This window comes from Aricia agestis, chromosome 3 (assembly GCF_905147365.1).
Source record: "Aricia agestis chromosome 3, ilAriAges1.1, whole genome shotgun sequence".
NCBI lineage: Eukaryota > Metazoa > Arthropoda > Insecta > Lepidoptera > Lycaenidae > Aricia > Aricia agestis.
Window position 1 is genome coordinate 8,539,443 of NC_056408.1, and position 22,251 is coordinate 8,561,693.

General features: G+C 35.3%; 1 protein-coding gene across 1 annotated transcript in view; it reads left to right on the plus strand.

Annotated features, from left to right (window-relative positions):
• The first annotated feature begins 1,897 nt into the window (after nucleotides 1–1,897).
• Nucleotides 1,898–22,251, plus strand: part of LOC121725700 (protein unc-80 homolog) — a 73,130-nt gene continuing 52,776 nt past the window's right edge. Inside the window, exons 1-23 of the mRNA XM_042112759.1 lie at nucleotides 1,898–2,014; nucleotides 2,081–2,241; nucleotides 5,103–5,129; nucleotides 11,654–11,674; nucleotides 11,847–11,992; nucleotides 12,106–12,271; nucleotides 12,509–12,725; nucleotides 12,824–13,011; nucleotides 13,260–13,417; nucleotides 13,696–13,798; nucleotides 14,358–14,461; nucleotides 14,680–15,037; nucleotides 15,165–15,304; nucleotides 15,632–15,661; nucleotides 16,312–16,456; nucleotides 16,709–16,906; nucleotides 18,244–18,429; nucleotides 18,779–18,909; nucleotides 19,390–19,628; nucleotides 20,109–20,302; nucleotides 20,762–20,916; nucleotides 21,211–21,340; nucleotides 21,740–21,920. Coding sequence (XP_041968693.1) covers nucleotides 2,104–2,241; nucleotides 5,103–5,129; nucleotides 11,654–11,674; nucleotides 11,847–11,992; nucleotides 12,106–12,271; nucleotides 12,509–12,725; nucleotides 12,824–13,011; nucleotides 13,260–13,417; nucleotides 13,696–13,798; nucleotides 14,358–14,461; nucleotides 14,680–15,037; nucleotides 15,165–15,304; nucleotides 15,632–15,661; nucleotides 16,312–16,456; nucleotides 16,709–16,906; nucleotides 18,244–18,429; nucleotides 18,779–18,909; nucleotides 19,390–19,628; nucleotides 20,109–20,302; nucleotides 20,762–20,916; nucleotides 21,211–21,340; nucleotides 21,740–21,920 — 3,355 coding nt within the window. The 5' untranslated portion in view covers nucleotides 1,898–2,014; nucleotides 2,081–2,103. The remainder of the gene's footprint in view (nucleotides 2,015–2,080; nucleotides 2,242–5,102; nucleotides 5,130–11,653; nucleotides 11,675–11,846; nucleotides 11,993–12,105; nucleotides 12,272–12,508; nucleotides 12,726–12,823; nucleotides 13,012–13,259; nucleotides 13,418–13,695; nucleotides 13,799–14,357; nucleotides 14,462–14,679; nucleotides 15,038–15,164; nucleotides 15,305–15,631; nucleotides 15,662–16,311; nucleotides 16,457–16,708; nucleotides 16,907–18,243; nucleotides 18,430–18,778; nucleotides 18,910–19,389; nucleotides 19,629–20,108; nucleotides 20,303–20,761; nucleotides 20,917–21,210; nucleotides 21,341–21,739; nucleotides 21,921–22,251) is intronic.

The following is a 22,251-nucleotide window of genomic DNA, read 5'->3' on the forward strand; positions in this document are numbered from 1 at the left end:
TGCGCTTATGAAGTTCCTCATTGAATTTGTCAAGAATCGATCAAATTATGACATTGTTAACATTTTTAAACAACCAGTTTAATTATTGTTGAAAAATAAGGTTTTATTTATTTCATTGCGAAAATTTTAAATTTAATCTACAAGACGTCTTTTATATAACTAATCTTTAGTCTGTCAAGAAAGTGAAGAAATTAAAAAGTGGCAACATCGTAGTGTCATCCCTTTCAAATCAATCTAAGAAAAAAGGGATGACACCAAGACGTCTTTGAGTCTTTTTCATCTTCCATTGTTTCTATTAAACTAAATTACTGAGAGTTTACTTAAAAATTAAAATAAGACGTATAAAAATACTCGTAGCTTTTTATATGCCTTATTTTGTATGTTATCATACAAGCACTACTAGATGTACACAGATTGTGGAATACGTTCAAGGAGATCGTTATTCATACAAAAATTTGTGTCTATTTCTGTAACGCCCCGCCAATCGCTTCAGTATTGTTTAACCTCGAACTATTTTAGCTGATTTCTAGATCTTACTGGAAGATATTTCACTCAATAAAACATGGTATTAAAACATAGTTACAAGGTATTGTTAAGATTTAAGAATAGTGCGCGTACATAATTAATTTCGAATTTACTTCGGCATACAAATCATGGGATAATTATTTCAAAATAATGTTAAACTGGAGCATAATACTTTAGATTTCAAAGTGGTTATCACCTTCTCTCTGTCCCTCAAGAAAGTTTCGTTGAAGCTACATCCGAATGTGATAACTTAATCGCTTTAAATAATAAATTCAATTTGCTCGTCAATGTTATAAAATAAAAAGTCAGTAACCGACCAAGATTGGGCCAAACTCTCGCACGAAAGGTTCCGTTAAAGAAAAATACGTTTCTGTATTGAATACTTAAATACTTAAAATATTTTCATTTTACTAACTTACAATAAATAAAAATAATTATTCAGAGAATAGGCCTGGATAATAATATGATGGTTATCAATTATTTTAAGTATTAGCTTATAAGCTTAAGCTAGAGAGTCCTCCCAGTTCGCGAGATGAAACCTGCTGTAAGACAGACAGACAAGCAGACAGGGAGTCTCATTTTTAATTTTTTACCCTTTAGGAAAAAACCAATTATACTTTTAACCCTATATTTCTGAGTTCCGCGGGTAGAAATGACAACAGTGTATACCGGTAAAACAATCTGTAAAGTGGGAAATGTTATTGCAGCCGCTCCCTCCTACTCTATTTATAAAGTAAATTGCCTGCCTTTATGTGACTATTGATAACCATAAACGACGCTCGTTAGAGCTTTATAAATATCGTTATTTCCGTAACGATGTTTTCTGCTAAATAAATATAAGTAGTGGAAGGTTTGACACACTTGTGTCAGCTGATCTGGTTACTATAGCAACGGGAGGCTGCTCCGAAGACTCGTTCCGAACCTCTGCGCACAGATCAATGGATCTCCCATAGGGTTGTCGATTTTTTTTTGTAATATCACTTGATTGTAATTAAATGACTCGGGGTATTAATTACGTGGCTATGATGGTACGTCAGCTAATGAGTTGGTATTCTCGGAAAATGAAAAAGCGTCAAGGGTAATAGGGCTTGTTTGTTATCATATTTGCTTTCCATACCACAATATAGTATATTATAGCCTATATAGAGACACTGATAATACGAGTATTATTATATTAATACCTTATTTCATACTATCATTTTTGTATTACAATTAAAAATCTTTAAATCGATATAAAATATATTCTTGCCATCATGGAAAATATGGCAATTTTAGATAAAGATAGCTTAATATAAAAATAACTTGAGTAACTAAAACATGCCCATAAGTTTTTGTCAACCCTAGCACTTGCTCTCGTAGCGAATGCGCAAAACCTCACTTTCAGTTGTCCCTCTACGGAGCTACGCGCTTTCGTAGCACTTCGTAGAGCTCGCGTAGCTAAGAAATTAATGCGCACAATTTTTAGTATTCTTTTCTAATCACTGCTCAGGTTTTTTTATTATTTGTTGAACAAAATAATTAAATTATTATAATAATTTAACTCGTTTTTATAAAGTACGGATGGAATAAAAAAATACGATGAAAAATAAAGACTCTTCGGAGGATGAGTCCTATAATGAAGACATCATACCGATTGCGGTGCAGCTGTTCTTGTGGAAACAAACGACCCCCTTCGTTCGACCGAAGTTTGGAAAAGTCCACGATTCTGCTTGCACGGTCAGTGTATGATTAGTATTTGATTTACTGTTAATTATTGTGAATATTGTTATGTTTTTATACGGTTGGGTGAAATGCGTACAAATTATTAATATTGAAATCATAAAAAAAAATGCAACACTACAAAATATTACGGAATACTTTTAGTGCAAAAATTCATGAGAAAAACTGCATTTTGCTTTTGTTCACATAACAGAAATAATTTGCGTCATTACCGATGAACACAATATGGGTATATGCGCTATATCAAAAGATCGAATCTAACAAACTCATCTAAAAAGTTATTTAAAGTAAAATATGATTAAATAAAACAGTTCCACCTATCTAAAGTGCTTTGCAATGTTCATATTTTATGATCTAAATTAGCCCAAATACCCTTGTGCCTGTTCCCAGCTTTACACTATCACAAGCCAAAAAAATCGGCCAAGTGCGAGTTGGACTCGAGGACGAAGGGTTCCGTACCATTATAGAACAAAAATAGGAAAAAGTTGTTTTTTTTTTGTGTGGGAGCCCCCCTTAATTATTTATTTTATTTAAATTTTATTATTAAATATTAAAGTATAAGCACAATTAAGTATTTCGTGAATATTTCAGGTGCCTATCTATGCATATCGAGCAAAAAATGACAATAAAAATCACATGTGTTGTCTATTAAATTAAATTTGTTTTTAGTAAGTATTTGTTGTTATAGCGGCAACAGAAATAAATAATCTGTGCAAATTTCATCTCTCTAGCTATTACAGTTCTACAGTTACAGCCTGGAGACAGACAGACGGACAGACAGACAGGCGGACAGACAGACATCGAAATCTTAGTAATAGGGTCCCGTTTGTACCCTTTGGATACGGAACCCTAAAAAAGGTGTAAAGTGTAAAAAATAAATACTATGTTTTAAATGGGTTAAGAAGCGAGCATATTGATCACCATTTCACATGATGATTTCGACACAGCACGTCCAAGCGGTATCTAATTTATAGTATCAACTTGTCGTGGAATTCATGGTGATAGTCAGTGATGGATTAGCCCTTAATCAAATTAAGCAATTACCTAGGGCATCACGTCTGAGGGGGCACCAAAAGAGTAAAGGTTCAAAGACCGATTCTAGTTGAGATAAGGATAGGGGGGCCCACAGGCATGGATTGCTTAGGGCATCAAGTAGTCTTAATCCGTCACTGGTGATAGTGTAAAGTTGTCATTAGTTGTGGCTGCAAAGAGGAGCACGATACCAATTGCTGTAAATATGACTTGTTTCCTGCGTTGTACTATGTACCTACTGGCTACTACCTACTGCCCAAGCAGCAAAACAGTCGAATAAGGATTTTTTTACTCAGCCTTTAATCGTATAAGAGCCGGGTAACCGTTCATAAAACACCCATTTATCGTATAATAGCGGTTATCTCGACTATTTGGCAATATTTGCTAATGTGTGCTTTAAGGACGTCGAATAAACGTTTACAGCACTATGTTTTAGCCCTTTTACTCCACTTTTTAGCAGATGCTGAATTAATATGGCTAAAATACTCGTTATTCGATTGTTTGATCTATAACAGTCGTATAATAGCTGTAGAATTGATGATTCGCTGAATTGGGTGCTTTTATACAGCCGTTACTCAGCTATCTTTTATGTTTCTATAAATGCTCTATAAACGCAATCGTATTGCTTATGGCAATATTGCTGCTGTTACTGCGCGCTTATAGACTAACTCTTATAGTAGAATTAAAAACGTTCGTATAGGTGTTGTAGTGTAATTAAGAGCTGTCATACGATATTTACGAAGCGAACCCTAAATTCTGTTATCATGGCGACACCTTGTGCTATAAATGTGGTGACCAGCACTCTTACTCGACTTTTAATGGAATAAGTTAGCTGTAACTGCAACTAGATTATCAATATGGACAATGGCAGTAAAAAAATATATTTTAAGTATGTTTAATTATATAAATTAGTCTTCAAATTTAAGAAAATAGGCAGCGCCTATAAATTTAAGAAAACATTCATGTTTATGTAAAAATGCCTTTGGGTTTATCAATAAAGCTTGTTGCGCATGATGTTTTGGAGTAACTACATGAACAGTAAAAATAATCACATATTGATTTCTCAAAAACTTGATAATATAGATAAGGATTGAGATGTAGTTTAATAACTTAAATTGTTTTACATTAAATTTATGTAGCACACAAGCTCGCACTCTTTACAGCACTAATTTGTCGAGTAAAATCATTCTATTCGCTGTTATAGAACTAAAAAGGAGAATAAAAGCAATTCGTCTGCTATAATAGCACACTTTATCTGTCTAATAGCAAATCAATTGCGTTTATTGAACTAAATATCCTATATACGCATTTTGGTTGTTCTTAAAACACACTTAGTGTTTTCTACCACTTTTACTCAAATCTTACAGCATCTTTTTGTTGCTTACTCAGCGCTTATTCCACTTCAATAGGACTTTAGTCTGAATAAAATGCGCCTTTTTCGCGTTGAGTAAACGTTTACAGCACTTTTACTCGACTGTTTTAAGAACTTTTATAGAACTTAAAGCGAAAACAAAAACGTGCTCTCGACCATTATAGCACGTCCATTTGCTGCTTGGGTGTATACTCTACGTGTTAGCTCCAAGGAATTTAAGACTAGTGAATCGTTACCTACTTAAGCGTCTCCCAGACAGACGCGGCCTGCGATGGCGCGGGCGGTGGCGATGGCGGTCAGTTGGATGACTTGAGAGTTCTAGGAACGACACAGACACACGCAGGCCGCGTCTGTCTGTGAGACGCTTTATTCTGTTATGTGCGTGTACACTGTGAGTAAGTATATAATATTATGTGTTGATTGTTGTATTGTAATAAATATTTATTGTGAACAGTTCTGTCAACGAGCACCTGGACATCACGTAAGTTGGTAAATATAGTGCCTGCTTTAAGATTTGTTATTTTTATAATTATCATGGTTGTATTTTAAACTTATTTTACCATTACACTATTATTATCATAGCATTTTACTCAGTACCATTGTGTTGATCATTGTACTAAATACTAATAGTAACGCCGTATATAATAATACTTAGGTAAAGATAACAATATAAATTATAATATTAACAATTAAATATGTGGTACTTCTGGGTTATCAGCTACTATGTAGAATGTATAGGTATTGGCACTGAATTCTTTTTCACTAAAATAATATAATCAACGAAACGAAACCGATGCTAAATAAGTTTTAACGGAAAATTACGTAAAGGTGCTCTCTCAAGTCTCACCGGGTCGGTTTTAGCACTACCAGCGCCCTAGGCGAGATTCCTTCGGCGCCCGGGGTAGCCGGTAGGTAGGGTAGGGGGCTGATAGTGCTGAAAAAAATTGGCGCCCTTTTGTTTGCCCTCAGCGCCCCTTTTCATCCGGCGCCCTAGGCCCCTGCCCGTAACTCGCTACGCTCGTCACTCATGTTACTCGGGCATACATCAGTGAAGAACCGAGAACCGAGCATTAAAATACGCACCTTGTAATGATACAATGTGTATTGTGTACCTATAATCTAATACGTGATAGAAAAACTTTGTAACCCTTTTTACGAAAAATGGGGAAACGTAGGTGCATGAAATTTCGCACAGTTATAGTTTATACTGTGAAGGAGTGCATCGAGCTAATATTATTTTAAACTTATGTTTTTATCATAGACATAATATATACTGTCGTAAAGACCACCTGACAACTCGAAAATGCGTGACCATTTTTGATCTGTCAATGTGTGCGTGTGCTAGTGATGTATATTTTACTATCGATAGTATAGTATTTTGCTATCGATAGTTTAGTCCGTTCGAGTTATTTTACCTGAGTTTCTATAAGAAATAAATAATATGCAACTTTGATAGATTTGTATTTCAAATTAGGTATCATAAATTTTAATTGGCAAAAAAAGGTGACGATTGAAAAGTAGATACACATATTCTTTTGGAATGATTTTTCAATCGTCGGATATGTTATGACATGAGGTTCTTATAGGGGTAAATAATTTACACTTAACACATTATAAAGTTACTTATTTATTACTCAGGTAAAATCTATCTGGTAAATCAGTCCTTACATTGAAAGTAAACGTTGAAAGTAAACAACACACATAGTATATTATATTTTATTATTAAATTAAATACATATTATAAAATATCATAATATTTTATTACAATTATTTTGAACCGACTTCCAAACAGGAGGAGTCTAGACGTTCGCCTGTGGATATATTTTTATGTATGTTCAACGATTACTCCGCCGTTTATGAACCGATTTTCAAATTTTTTCTTTTGCTGTACATTGTATTGTTCCGAGTAGGTATCATGTTCACAAAAGTGGTGGTCTGGTAATGGAAACAATGAGAAATCGAAGTGACTCCTTGATATTCAAATGGGAACACATGGTCCCAGAAAACGTTCAAAATCTTTCGATTAATAAATTTAAAAAAGTAGTCAAAGAACGTTTTGTGCCAAAGCCAAAATGATTTCATAATTGATGGCACATCTTGGGAGTAGAATGCTGAATGACTGCTTGCAAGGCTACTTCTACATGACTTACAATTATTATGTATCTATCTATGTTTACATTGTTTAATTTTTAGTTACAGCATTGTAAATTTTGTTTTAAAAGATATATTTTTTTCTCACTTTTTTTGGTAAAAAGTGGGCGTGCGAGTTTCTTACGCCGGTTCTTCTCGTCGGCTTAGTTACCGAACCGGTGGTAGGCACCATGTATTCTGAAAATATATTTTATTTTAGATTTGTTCAGAAATAAAGCAATTTTGATTTTGATTTTTTAAAACACCAACTGTAAGTATAGAAAACGTTAAGGACAGCTAAAATGAGTAAAATTATTATTTTTAAACAAAAAATTAAAACCGACTTCCAAGGCAATGACAATAGTAATATTATACTTAAATGAACTAAAAAGTATTAAATAATTCTTATTCTGTACTCAGTATAATTCTGTTCTCAATCTTCATTATTTTGCAATCGGTACCAGCTAACCTAATCGCCAGTTCTCTGACAGAATAGGTATAACAGCAACTTATATACTTAGGACTGGTACCGACTTCAAAATTATGAAGATTGAGTACAGAATAAGGATTATTTAATACTTTTTAGTTCATATAAGTATAATCTTAAATGAACTAAAAAGCATTATTTGCTTATAATTGCTTATTTTTAATAATTGCTTCAGTAACAAGTGCAACAGTATGTCAAACTTACTGGCACAAATAAAGTTGGCATAGCTCCTTTAACCAAAATAGTATTTATTCTAATTTTTCTTTAAAAATTTTTAATGAAATGTTTGCTACATATTGTTGAATTTTTCTTGGGATTCCAACCAACACGCCCAATTAATTTCAGCCATTTTCCTCTTATTAGAGGATCTTGAGGGAATCTGTAAAACAAATGATTATGATATATAAATATAAACCTTCATATTCATATTTTCATATTCATATCCTTTATTTCCAAGAAATTGTCATTTACAATGATGTTCTTAGGTCTATAACGCGTTTACAATTTCTACCTCAATGAGGTGTGGAAATGTTAGATTTATGTCCCTTCTGGTAACGTAAACTTAAGAAAATAAAATAATTATTTACTACATATTTAGGACTTACTACTAAAATTTAAAGTTTAAATTTAATCATTTTAACCAATCAATAATACAATTACTTAAAATAAACACTCAACATCCTTAAAATTATTATAGTCATTTAGTCAATTTACTTAATTAAATATCAATTACTAATGTCCAATTTTAATACAATATAATATGTCACTTAATTATTCATTCCATTGTTATGATTAATAAAATTATCACTCGGCTTATTGCAGATAAATTCTGTCAATTATTAGTCAATTACATTTGAAATAACAATTACAATTTTACGATAATTAATACACAAATGTCAGTAAGTATGATTAAATTTAATTCAGGTATAATTATTGACTATTTATTAGTTATTACAAAATTATTACATATTAAATTATCTAATACATTTATCTAATTATTTTAAGTTAAATTTTCTTACATTATTAAAATGTTCAAAATATTCCTTATTGCTATAGAAGCATTTGTCCAGCAACCAATCAAATAATATTTTTTTGAATTTATTTGTTACGGAGATATTTTTTATGTCTTTAGGCAATCGATTAAAAATTGTTACCGACATACAGTAGCTATTCTCACTATACAATTGTTTTTTGTGTCGAGGTATATAGTATTTATTGCAATCCCTACTTACATACTTATTTACTTTTAGATTTTTGTTTGTCTCAAATAGATGGCTGTGTTTTTTAACGAATATGCATGTATCAAGTATATATTGACAAGCTAGTGGCAGTATCTTATATTCCTTAAAAAGCGGCCTACAGGGAGCCAGGTATTCCGCTTTTGCCATCGCCCGAATACATTTTTTTTGTGCTAGGAATGCATTATTTATATCTGGTGAGTTCCCCCATAAAACAAGACCGTACTTAAGAACAGACGCTACATATCCGTGATATGCTGTAAGTGCAGCCTCTTGTGATACAGTATGACTTATTCTCCTTAAAGCAAAGACATAGCTATTTAATTTATCACACACCTTTTTTATATGGTCTTTCCATTTTAACTTTTTATCAAGTGTGATCCCTAAGAATGACGCCGAGGGCACGCATTTGATTGAATTATAAGAATTATTATTATTTATATTATGTATGTCATCAGTATCAATTGAATTGTGAAATTTAATTATAGTAGTTTTATCAATATTAATATGTAAATAATTTTGATTGAGCCATTTAGTAATTTTGTCCAGTTCACGTTTAATTTCAAATTTGATTTTATCTTTGGTAGACTTAATTAATAAGGTTGTGTCGTCTGCAAACATATAACAACTGTGATCAGTGACATCTTCCTCTAGTTTTAGAGTCACTCTATATTATAGTAGTTATATTATATTAGCTATATTATAATATACTATTAGTTAAAATAAGATAATATGTCCTTTTAGTCCGGCCGCACATTATCCGAATTTGTGATCACTAAAATTCAGACGCCCCGCCCCGCTCATACATTTTGACACGTCAGAAATTCTTTTAGTATGATGGGTCTACAACAAAATGTATGAACAGAGTGCGTTCCGAAATTTCGGATAATGTGCGGCCGGGCTTAAGGTGATAAAATGTATAAAGGTAAATGATTTTTATTTTAGATTTATGTTATTGTAAAATATCGATAAGCATATCGATAAATTTGATTCAAGCACTAGCGTATACCTATGTAAGAAATTTTGATGAAAAATTTTTCTTCAAAATTTGTGTAATATAGGAACAATAGTACCTTTAGTTACGCAAAATATGAAAGTAAAAGGGAGGATTCACAATATTTTATTTGAAATAGAGAACTAAAGACCAGAATATAGCAAAAATAAACACATCGTAGCAATTAGGACATGAAGATTAATTACGGGTGAAATGTATATTTTTCAGGATTATTCCTATGATTTACACTGCAATCACTCACAGCACAAGTTATTATTGTTATATATAATAGTATTTGTTGAAAATAACATACGATTTAAATAATAAATTGCAAATACCGAAAGGGCATAAAAACGATTGACGACTTTTGACGACCTGTCAAATAAAAGTTGTTACAATTTTCATTAGACTGCCTCTCTCTTTTCATCTTGTTATAATTCCATAAAGGATTTTCTTCTCTCTCGCACTCTTTGTTGGTCTTTAGGTATATATTATGTCTATGGTTTTTATCATAGACATAATATATGGTTTTTATCATATGTCTATGGTTTTTATCATATTTTTAACAAATAAAACGTTACACACACTACGACACTACTACTAGGAAAAATGACAGATTTTTGAGTGACAAGCCTATACATACGAATTACTCTTATTTAAGGTTGAAGTCTGTTGACAACAAGTTGACAAATTGAAAATGGATTATTGTTTTTTTTTTTAGATACTATTAGGCAATGCTTAAACGGCCAGTCTGAGATCAGCTGAATCCCAGAGACAAGAATTGAAAAAACTATGAAGAAGTCAATATTTTTTACAAAATATAGGTTGTAGTCCTAATGTCGTTGCCAGTAAGGTCGAATTTCGACCATTGGGCGATCTCTAGTTATCTTGAATCTTGTTATAACTGCTGAACCGATGATGAAGTCAACTTGCTATGGAATGCTCAAAGTCAAATCTTTATTATAAATCTATAATATTAGGTACATTACACGCGAAAGATCGTCAGTCAGGGATACGAATCTATATAATTACAGTTTACAATTGAATGCTGCCGGTGAGCAAGCACCCCAATAATATATAAAATTCTCGTGTCACAATGTTAGGCCGCGTACTCCTCCGAAACAGCTTTACTAATTTTAACCAAATTTTATATGCATATTCAGTGGGTCTGAGAATTAGCTACTGGGTACTTATTATACTGATAAGTGCATTTGTTGAATAAATAATAGTACTTAAATTATTACAACTCGAGACTGACGGCGACCATTGTTTGTGCGACGGGATAGCGATGGACGTTGCCATGGTGACATACTTATTAATTAGTCACTTCAATAAAAAATTAAAAATATTTTATATAAATATATTGTAATTTTTGAAGTTTTGGATACGGTCAGAGGGCATGCGTCGCGGGCATGCCTCACGTTCGCTGTTGACTGCGCTATAACGCATGCCCTTGACGAACAGAAAAAGGCACAGTGTGGACAAAGTTGACTAGACTTTGAACCTGACGATCGCGATATAGAAAAACGATGCTGAAAATTATGAAAAGTACTGACTACCCTTGTATAGTGCGTCAAGAAAATCATGGAAAATTTTCTAAACGTAATCACGCACTGAGGTGTATTTTTTTTTTTTTGTATTTTCACAGAGAACGCTTATTACATTGTCACCTTGCACATTTTTATCTCTATGAATGATATGAAATAAAAGCGAATGAATAAAGTTTTCTTATTTTTTATTTTATTTTAAAAAATTCCCGCCTGTCATCAGTCATGAACTCATGACCTTCTTGACAGACTTGTGGCAAAGTACACCCCCGGTGTCAGTGTGAAAAACCAACAAAAAAAAGTTGTAATAAATTGACATTGACATGTTTATGTTTTGCTTTTGTATGAGTTTTGTTTTCAATGTTTTGCTAAAAAGAGAAGTTTTGCTGGTTTTGCATTGCATCTGTGTTTTGTTACCTACTTTGTCGATTTATAGTAGATTTGAAATAAAAAGTACATTCCCTTCTTAAAACATATTTAGTACCTACCTTGTGTAATGTGTTTCTGCATTTTATAGTAATATCTTTCTCAATTTCTTCGGTGCATGCTAATTTCATAGACAGAAAAAATTCAATAATTTTATATTTGGTTTTATCCCTACGCTTCAAGGAATTAAAAGAAGCTTGCAAGGTAAGCAGCTAATTCTACAATCTAAAATTATAAAATATTTTATCTTTGAAAAATCCTAAATCTTTATTTCTCAAAAAGTACATTTTAGTGAAAAAGTATATTTTTGTATAAATTTTATATGTATTATTTGGACGAGTTTGTGATACTTAATCACTTTAAATATAATCTGCAGTTATTTGAAAAAGTACTTGTACAAAATCTCCGGTTTGGTTTGGCCTCAAACCTTTCTGATGCTATTGAAGCTATACCGAGATGGAGGCTCATACAAGCTGCGTTACCCCATGTCATGCATTCCCTGGCGGGTCTATTACACAACAGGTAAATAATTCTATTCTATGTCAAAAGTTAAAATGTTAACTTACATTTACACTACATTTACATATAATAAGAGATATATTTTCTTTATTGTAATGTCAATTTATACATTTTAGGGTAAAAGACAACATGCAAAATTTAGGAAATGTGGAGACCAAGCTTCTGTACACCTTGCATTGGCTGTTACTTGATGCCAGTGATGAGTGCGCTGATAGCGACTATGAAAATGGGAAGTTCTATACAAATCCATTCCACTATTTGTTCTCTATACCTACTATGACTGTAAGTATACAAATGTCATTAATTTTCAGCAGTATATTTCCAAGTATGTTTTTGTTTTTTGTTAAAAATAAATTAAACAAAATATAATTGTATCATAATATTTGTTTTTGCAAATTCAAATTCTTTACTAAGCATACAATAATATACTTACGGCCCTCTTTCGCACCCCTCGCCTTTGCCCGCGGGGGCGGTGCGGAATCAATCAATCAATATACTAATTAATGTTATTATTTTCAGCTCTTTGTGTATCTCTTTGCTCCTATATCACAACATTTGAAAGAGTCAGATTTCACCAACAACTATCGCCTGGAAAACGGCCTTAAATTGTGGCATGCCATGTGGGAGTTCAGACATCCAGATGCACCATGTTTTACCACTCTGGTCAAGCCTATCCGAAGACCGCTAGGTGGAAAATTTTCTAAGAAACACCAGAATAGTGATGTGTTTTTGGGACGTTAGTAGTTCAGACAACACAATAATATTATTATGATTAAAATTATGATTTTTAATTACATATGTAATAATAAATAATATATAATATTTGTATTTCAGGCAAATTCTCTAAAGAAGATAATGCAGTGAATGGAAGTCCTCCGAGTCAAAATGTTTCAATTTCCCAGTCTGAAGCACCCTCCAAGCAGGCCAGCACTGAGGAAGAGCCCTGGCTTTCGTCACCCAAAGACACAATATTCCCTGAAACTATACCTGAAGAAAGTTCCAGCACTGAGGAAGAGCATGTGGTAAGCAATCACAAACATTGCTTCAAACTTTCGAGTCTTTTTAATTCCGGTATAATATTCCCCACACTGATTTCGGTGACGGTGGCCAGTTTCATTGGAACCAGGCCAGGTACGCAGGAGTAATTTTATAGTGCTCAAGTGTGTGCACAGAACACCCTCTATTCCTTCACTCTCATAACCCAGTGGGACGAAAGACCGACACGACTGGCGAGAGATCAGTTACTGATTAATTTTAAAAAATATTTCAGTTTATCTACCGCCTGCCTACCGAGCAAAGTTACGGCGGCGGCAATAGAGGCGCGTACACAATATACGCAGCCGACCCGAGCCTGTTCCAGACACGAAAATCCGACCCCAAGCCGAGCCTACCTGGCATCAAACCCCTGCCTCAGATCACCAAAATGAGGTAACAACTTTCTTAAAAATGATATGAACTCTAGGCACAGCACATTAACAACGACACAGATGACGATACAACACTACAACAACCCTAGCTATGTTGCTTTCTAATGTCTGATATGTTGGAAAATCCATTTTACAGAGAATGACAGCCACATTGATTAGCGTAAGCATAGAGTAAATATTTTGATTAACCCTATTTACCTCTTCCTTTCATACACGACAACGATGCTATCATGCTTCTGTACCGTTCCTGTGGAAAATATGTAATAAGTTTTTTTTTAGTTCCTCTGATAAGGAGTCGTTGACAGACAGCGGCGGCGGCCCAGGACTGAAGAGTACGCCAACGGCTACAGAAAAAGCACCACCTGCTAAACATTGCCACCATGTAAGTTTAACAACTATGTAATAGACAACACTTTTATAAAAGTATTACACTATTAACATGATCTATATAATATTATGTAACAGAAAGTCAACCAGTGTCACGCTGTTTCATAATAGTAATATGAAATAGCGTGACACTGGTTGACTTTCAATTTTGAACTGCCCAGGGATCCTTTTCGCAATGTTTCGGTGTAAAGTGGCCTTATACCATGAAACTGTTTTGAGACTCAAATAATCGGACGAGAATGCTGCGTCCTACTCTAACAAACGTGAAATGACGTTTTTAGAGCAGAACGTGAACGAAAAACAGTTTCTTAGTAGGCCTACTGACTCTTATTCCAATAACAAGAATCATATAGTCTGTCAAGAAAGTGAAGAAATTAAAAAGTGGCAACATCGTAGTGTCATCCCTTTCAAATCCATCTATGAAAAAAGGAATGACACTACGATGTTGCCACTTTTTAATTTCTTCACTTTCTTGACGGACTATACATCAAGAAACTGCTATTAAAAACAACCTAAAATAACTATGGTTGATGCATCATTTTAACATTTCTCAGGCGGCTGCGGCAACGTTTTTGGACGTGGCTACGATGCGGTGTCTGTTCTCAGTGCAGTGGCAGGAGGAGGGTGTGTACTGGGCCTTGCATTATCTTTACAACAGGTAAGAACTTCTCACTTGAATGTGTGAACTACGCTGGCCGTTAATTACATCATGCAACTTTTAAAACTTCAGATAATATAATATTCTTTAAAACCCTTTTTGTGTTATTTGATGATCATTTTTCGGAGCAGCACAAAGGAGTAGGTCCTTTTAGCCTGACGTGATTAATAGATGGCATCATAAAATTATAACAAAACAATTTCACACATTTATTTTAGACTTCGCGACATAAGTGACGATATGTCAAAACAAGTCCAGCCGAGGAAACGCAGCAACTCCCTGCCTATACCGAAAATCGAAGTCTCCATATACGATAGCACAGACAACAAAGATATGCGAAATTATATGGAGGTACCAGACTCCAAAGACTTTCCCGTCGCTGCTGAAATGCCCTGCACTTCCATACCCAAAGCCGACGAGGAAGGAGGCATGACAAGGAGGGCGAGCGAAAAAGTGAAACGCAAGATGAAAATGGCCGACCTCAAGGCGTTCGTTGAGACAAAACTACTCTCGAAATCCGAGAAAGCTCTGGAAAAGATCGGGCAAGACGAGCACAAATTTAGTTTTCATACCGCAGTAAGAATGATATCTGTACGTTTTCTTTTTTAAATTTTACAGAAACCACGATTGGCTGTAATGGACAGACTATGAGTTTATTCAAATGTCGAACATTAAGGATTATTTTTAATTAATTTTCTTTTAGGAGTACCATAGGAGCTTAGATCATACTGAGGACCGGCCTAATTCGGCGTTAGGAGCAAACTATTCTTCGTACGGACCGAAACTAACTGGAGATTTTTTACAATGCAACCTTGTCAAAGGCAAAAGTATGCCTAGTCTAAGGTAAGGTTTAATATTTTATCAACTAAATTGTAAAAATACGTAAATAGGATCTAGATTTTATAAATTTTCGGACAGTTTCTTATTAAGTAGGTCCGTAGGCTTTTTACAAGGGAGGTTCATTTACTCCAAATTTTTCAAAATTTTAATGATTTCCAGCTTCTTTCAATTTTTCGATTCATTTTTATTTTATCTTAGACTTTTTCTGATTACCGGATAGCATGTCGAATATTTTTTCTATAAATTCTTACTTAACTGGTTTTTGTCTTTCTCACGTGTTTCTACGCTTAATCTACTTTCATCACTTTGTAATGGATGAACGATGCATAGCTGTCTGATTGACGAGCTAGCATCCAATGGGTAAGTTGTATTAGAACGTGTGGACTTAGGCGCTTCGTTAGATAGTTCAAGTTGAGGTAGCTATCGATAGAGAGTACAAGTTCGCTTGGTATCGCCTAGCTAGCTTATTTAAAACACCATTTTACAAAAATCAAGTATGTATTGCTAAGTTTTGTATCCAATGTATTTAAGGAGTTGATTTTCAGCGATGGCGGAATTACATTTTTTTAATTCTATTATCTCTTTATTTTTGGTTTGAACCTAATTCATAACAAAGCAATAAGGTTATTGGGTATATTATTTATTTGCATTCAAATAGTGTCATGCAAGTACTTGCGCCATAGCTGACTGTTTTTAATTATTGTATATCATAGTTTTATATTTTAATAAGGTGTGGATTTTACCAGTTATCGAGCAATATCTAAATAAAAATGTTAAACAAGTTATGAATAGTACTATGCCATAATATATCCTAAAGCGAAACAATATAATCATTGAAAAGCACAATACCAAATCATGAAATGCTGATCCTGCATGAGTCACTATAGCTGAATCGTTATGCTTCAACAGTCATTCAAACAATAAAAAGTGTACAATATCACCATAACATAGCATTGCTTAGTTCAGTCGAGTAGAAAAGGCTCTATGAGTAACAAAGAGGATAATTTTAGGTATATCGGTGAGATGAAAACGGAGCGCGCGCAGGGCTCTACAACAGCCAAGCCGTCATATTTACAGAAGAAGAAGAACCCGATTATAACTGTCACTGAGCACACGCCAACGCCATCTCCCGACTACTTGTCGAAAACTCGCCAGGTACACTCAAGTTCAAATTGTGTAAAAATTTGTTCCTTTTCGAGTTTACAGAATAAACTCTTGAATATAAGCAAATTTTTGCACTTGATCAACTTTCCCACTTGAAAAAAAAAACATTCTGCAAAGTCGCAAAACAAATCAACTAGCTTTTAAAACTTAAAAGAAATTTACTAATCTAATTCATATTGTAGGTTATTCTAAGAAATTAAATTAAACGTTACCCAATTTCTTTCTCTATGAAACTTTTTTCAGGGTTCCATAGAATCTCAAATGGATTCCGTCAGTATACAAGGCTCACAGCACATACCCAGCCCAGAACGTAAGCCGAGTCTGACTCGTTCTCAGACGGATTCCAACATCACATACATAGTAGAGGATATACAGGAGGCGCCGGGCTCTGTACATTATATTACTAAGGACGGCGATATTAATTTCCAAGTCGTTTTGAAGGTAAGCTTACTTGCCGTCATTTTTGGGCTAGGTTCCGAAATAAAACCCAGTGCTGGCCAGTGCTCAAGACGTCATGTACCCGACGCCATATTGGACTGATGTTCCACTGATGAGACAAGTGTGACGTACTTAAATGACATCCCAATAAAGTCATATTATACGTCTATCTATAGCACTGACCTACTGGGCTATATTAGTTCGGAGCAAACCCATGGTAAAGAGTAAATAGATGTAATAATAATTAATTAAGATTTCTGTTAACAATAATCACATGAAATTAGTTAACACTGTTTGCCACTAGGGGCGCTGTATGCCATTTAAATTGTAGTCTACTTCTTTTCTGCGAGTAGTAACAAAACTGATACTAAAACTTACTAAAAGAATTATATTAGAAATCATGATTTTGATGTATTTATTAAATTTGTGGCGAGTCGTCGTGCAAGTTGCAAGGCAAGTTGCAACTTGCATGTAAACGAAGCATAATAATCACGCCACCTGACGTCACGATCACCTGACTTCAGGGGATGTCAATACGCAACGTGTTAGCTCCGCCCACTTCAATATGGTCGCATGCGTATCGATTGCCTATTTGTCTACGCGTAGGGCCGCCATGTCTTTGCACCCCCGCTCCGACACAGGAACGGCCAAGTGGGAGTCGAAATTATTTTATTTTTTACTATAAATAGCTGAATTTTGTAATGTATTTCGACATTCGCTATTTTAGGGTTTACTAATTAACTTTGTGTCCGTACCGTGATTATTTAATAGCGAATAAATCGAGTGTTTGTTTTTTGGCATCTTTTATTTATTTTCTTTTTTATCTAAATTAGTAATTTTGAGTTTTGGCAGATTTTCTAAAAGTTAATTAATTTAAAGTCAATTGTAAATTTCTAGTAAGTAAATCTTATCTTATATCTTTAAACGAGCAATTCTTGTATATATATAATTGGAATCTCGGAATCGGCTCCAACGATTTTCATGAAATTTAGTATATATACGTATAGGGGGTTTCGGGGGCGATAAATCGATCTAGCTAGATATAATTTTTAGAAAATGTATTTTTATTCGTGTTTTATCGATAATCGATAATTTGAAAAATATGACTCTTCCTGACATCTTTTAGCGAATAATAATACTATTTTGTGAGCAACTAATTGCTTTAACGACACAACAACAGCTAAAGCTATTCCAGCAGATGGCGTTGTCAAGTAACACGAAGTCAATGAGTGTAACTTGCTATAATACCGAGCAAGGCTCGGTGATCCAGGTACTTAATATAATTGCAAGTAGCTAGGCAGCTCCTAGCTGCTTCAAATTTATTTCCTTCTCTTTACCAGGCGGTATACAAAGTGTCAACGATGGACAGCGTGTACATAACTCTACGTGTGATGGAGGTGGTACTCAACTTGGTGGACGCTCTCATGGAGATCGGCGTCCACAAGAACTGGCTGCCGGACCACAAGGACTCGCGACCCGAAACCGTTGATCCGCTGTGCGAGTTCCAAAAAGATAAGGATAGTAAGGTAAGATACACTTACCCCACTCATAACTTTGGTTGGAATATATCGTGGTATCTCTGTCGGCTTGAGACATTAATTAATGGACATTCCTAATTATAAGCAACTCTTTCTGTGGCAGTAACTCTCCTAGTATAAAAACCGCCGCTTAATTTAAAAAAGGTTAGCATTTTTGTATGTGAAACAATCTATGTATGTAACTATTTTGTCTCTAAGTATTGAAATGAAGTTTATGTTTTTATTTATTTACTTACTCAGATTGGCGCAAGTGGGGCTTTCCGCTTTACCTTTCGTCCGTCATTTTACGTCAAAATAAATGAAAAATGAATGGTACAATATTGGATTTTGTTTGTAGGAGAGAGATTCTGGTATCCCTTGTGCGCCAAGTCAGGAGTCAACCAATGTCGACTGCGGTGATAAAGACAAATCAGCTGACGATGAAAATATCGATTGTCCATATTACATGATTATGCACATTACACTCAGGTAAAAAATATATTTTAAATATTTCATAATTTTAAAATATTTTCATTTATTTTTGTAAATATGTAGGTTCTGAATGTTTACGACATCCTTTACAAAAATATCCGCTGATTTCATTTTTACTTCTCTTTACTTCCGCTGCAAAAATACATAATGACGAAAACGTTGGCAAAATTTGGTACTTAAATCAAGATCCTTATAATAAACTTAAAAATATTGTACCTCGAGTATTCAATGTTAGCTGTGATCGGTCTGATGGGTTTGACCACAGAAATATCTTGATATATATCTGTGGGTTTGACGTAACGCAACAAAATTACTTAGGTCCGCCGTCCGTCGTCAAACCCAGCCGTCAGATCACAATAATTAACATTGAATTGACATGATTCGACCAAATGACGTTGGTCTGTCAACTGCCTAGGAATCAATTTCCTCGATGGTTCATACATACCTACAAAAATCGACTCAGCACAATATTTCCAGGCTACTCCGTCAGTTAGGCTGCTCTCACGGCTGCTCGACAGCGCTGCGCGGGCCGCAAGCGGAGAGTCTGCGTATACAGGCCCGCTCGGCGCTCCGCTGTCTGCGCGCGACGGATACGACACGATTCACGACACGACTCATCGAGATAACTAAATTCGCGCCGATCAGGGAGGTGCTCGATAATCTGCATTCGACCGTCGGGTTCTGTGCGGAACCGCCGACTACTGTGTCGCCAATGAGTAAGTCTTTTTACTTTTTTTTTCAATGAAAATTTTGGTACGATCTGTCTTTGAATAAAACCGACAACAATCGATTAACAACATAAAGGCAAGTGTTTGATCCCTCTTTGAACTTATTTTTTCAAATGATCGTTGCTAAGGGTCGAAGTCGAAGCGCATCGAAGCGAATTATTAAAACTGAACATAATAAATTCAACCTTAACTCTAAAGCATTAACGCACTTTATTACATCTGAGAATTTAAAAAGGCGCGCGCATCCGCGTGAATTCGCGTGAATGCGCCCGACCAACGCTGGTTGGCCTCACAGAAGTAATGTATGCGTTACGCTCTGAAGTTAAGGTTGAATTTTCTGTGTTCAGTTTTTGGAAATTCGCTTCGACTCTGCGCTATTATAAATTGACCCTAAGAAGAAAAAATTCTTAATAATAAAAGTTTACATTTATAGGCCCTTTCTTTTAACCAGAGGTATATTCATTTCAGATCAGCAAAAACGTAACAACGGCAAGTCACCAGATATGAGTAACTTACAAGCGGGGTACGCGACCAACTTCGGCGCTGGACAGGGCCCCAACGGCAACAAGACCATAGAGACTTACATCATAGAGTCAACCTTCAGAGTTCTTGTTACGAGATTCGCTATGATGCATAAGGAGTTGAAATTACTCGACAATGCTGTAAGTTTTGGTGCTAGTTCAATTTTTAACAAATTCATTAAGTTGAGTCCACAGACAGAAATATTGCTTAGTAGACGCATAAATTGCATCGCACAATAAGAGTAAAATCTGTGCGAAATTTGAAGCTTCTAGCTCTAAGAGTTTGCCAGTGTGTTGAGTTATCAGCTAATAAAATTATTTATAGGCGGATACCGGAAGTGTGTAATTTTACGGGTTACAATTATTTACATAAAGCTACAACGAAGGCCTATTAATCAATAGCCGCGTACTGATTGAGCGAACAGCCTCGTGAGGCAAATCCTCGGTCGGTCAAGACGTGCCTCGCTCGAGGCCAACGTACGCGCTGCCTCGCCCGAGCGTGCCGCGGCCCGAGCTTCGCCAGGCTGCTCGTTTGGTCAGTACGCGGAAAATTTCTTCAATGATACATATAAGATAAAATTACCAAAATTTCCCCCAAAGACGCTATACGCTGAAATTCGTCTGCTTCTGAGCTATGTCCGCGAGGCTCACGGCGGCCAGTTCCGTGTGGTGGCGTTCAGCGCGCTACTTGACACCGCCGAGAGGCCGGGCACGCAGCAGAGAGAGTCTAACATGCAGACTACTAGAGTTATTAGGTTAGTTTTTTTTTATCAAAACCTTAATATTTTAAATTTTCGGCAGGGGGCAACCCCGCAGTGTAATTATGTATCTTACAAGTTTCGATAGCAATGCAACAGGCGTTTGACAGCAGATATCGTGCAATATCTGCCGCCACGCCCTATTCATCGATGTCGATTGTCGTAAGATAGGATATATTGAAATAATAATAATAACTCAATCACAGTTACTTGCGTTTTTATTGTTACTCATTTTAAAAAATACCGATACTAGACAGACACGCCAATGTATTATACCTAATTTAATTTCAGGCACATACCTCGGGGTGCCGATGATGAGCGCGGCTCAGACACCGGGGCGGATTCAGGATGTGCTGTAGACGACAAAATTCACAAGAAGTTCACTTTCAAGAAGAGAAGCACGTCATCCACTGGAGCTCATGTAAATATGAATTTCATTCAAACTGTCATGCCAATCAAAACATCGTCATTACTCCTCAAAACGGAAGGCTTATCTTTAAAACGATTGCTTAATGTGAACCAATTGGTAATACCATTAGCATAGACTAAGGAAAACATAGTATCACATTTAATTAATTTATTTTTGTAAAAAGTTTCGTTTCAAAGCTTAGCACATATTATATAAAAAACAGCTGGAAACAGCAGATTACTTCTTATTTCGGAAAAACGTAGTTTCGTTGGGATTCTATTTCGCGCTTACTAACTTTTATCACTATATTATATTACAGCATGTGAATAATTAATAATAATATTGTTTATAAGCTTTATAATAACTATAATTTTATAGCTTTTAAACTATTATTTCTAAATCATCTGACAGAGCCTCCTGGAGACAGAAACGGGCGGCGCGGGGGCGGAGTCAGCGAGCCAGTCGCCGCTGTCGGTGCGTGCGCGCCGCCACCCGCTCACGCCGCGACACTCCGAGCGCGCGCTGCCGCTTGAACACCACGCCATAGTGCACTCTAACTCCATGCCAAATAAGTTCCATATTAGTGGGATAGGTTAGTGATAATTTCCTAGAGCCTACTAGAGACAGAAATTGGTGGCGCGGAGGTGGTGTCAGCGGGCCAGTCGTCGCTGTCAGTGCGTGCGCGCCGCCACCCGCTCACGCCGCGACAGTCCAAGCGCGCTGCCGCTTGAACACCACGCCATAGTGCACTCCAACTCCATGCCAAACAAATTTCATATTAATGGGATAGGTCTATTGTATGTATAACCAGTCAATTGAAGCTCTGTAAAAGTAAAACTACACAGGGTTAGGTACGAATTGAAGGCCCTATCAAACTGGATAGAATTATAAGGAAAATTATCTGTCAAACATGTAAAAAGGTT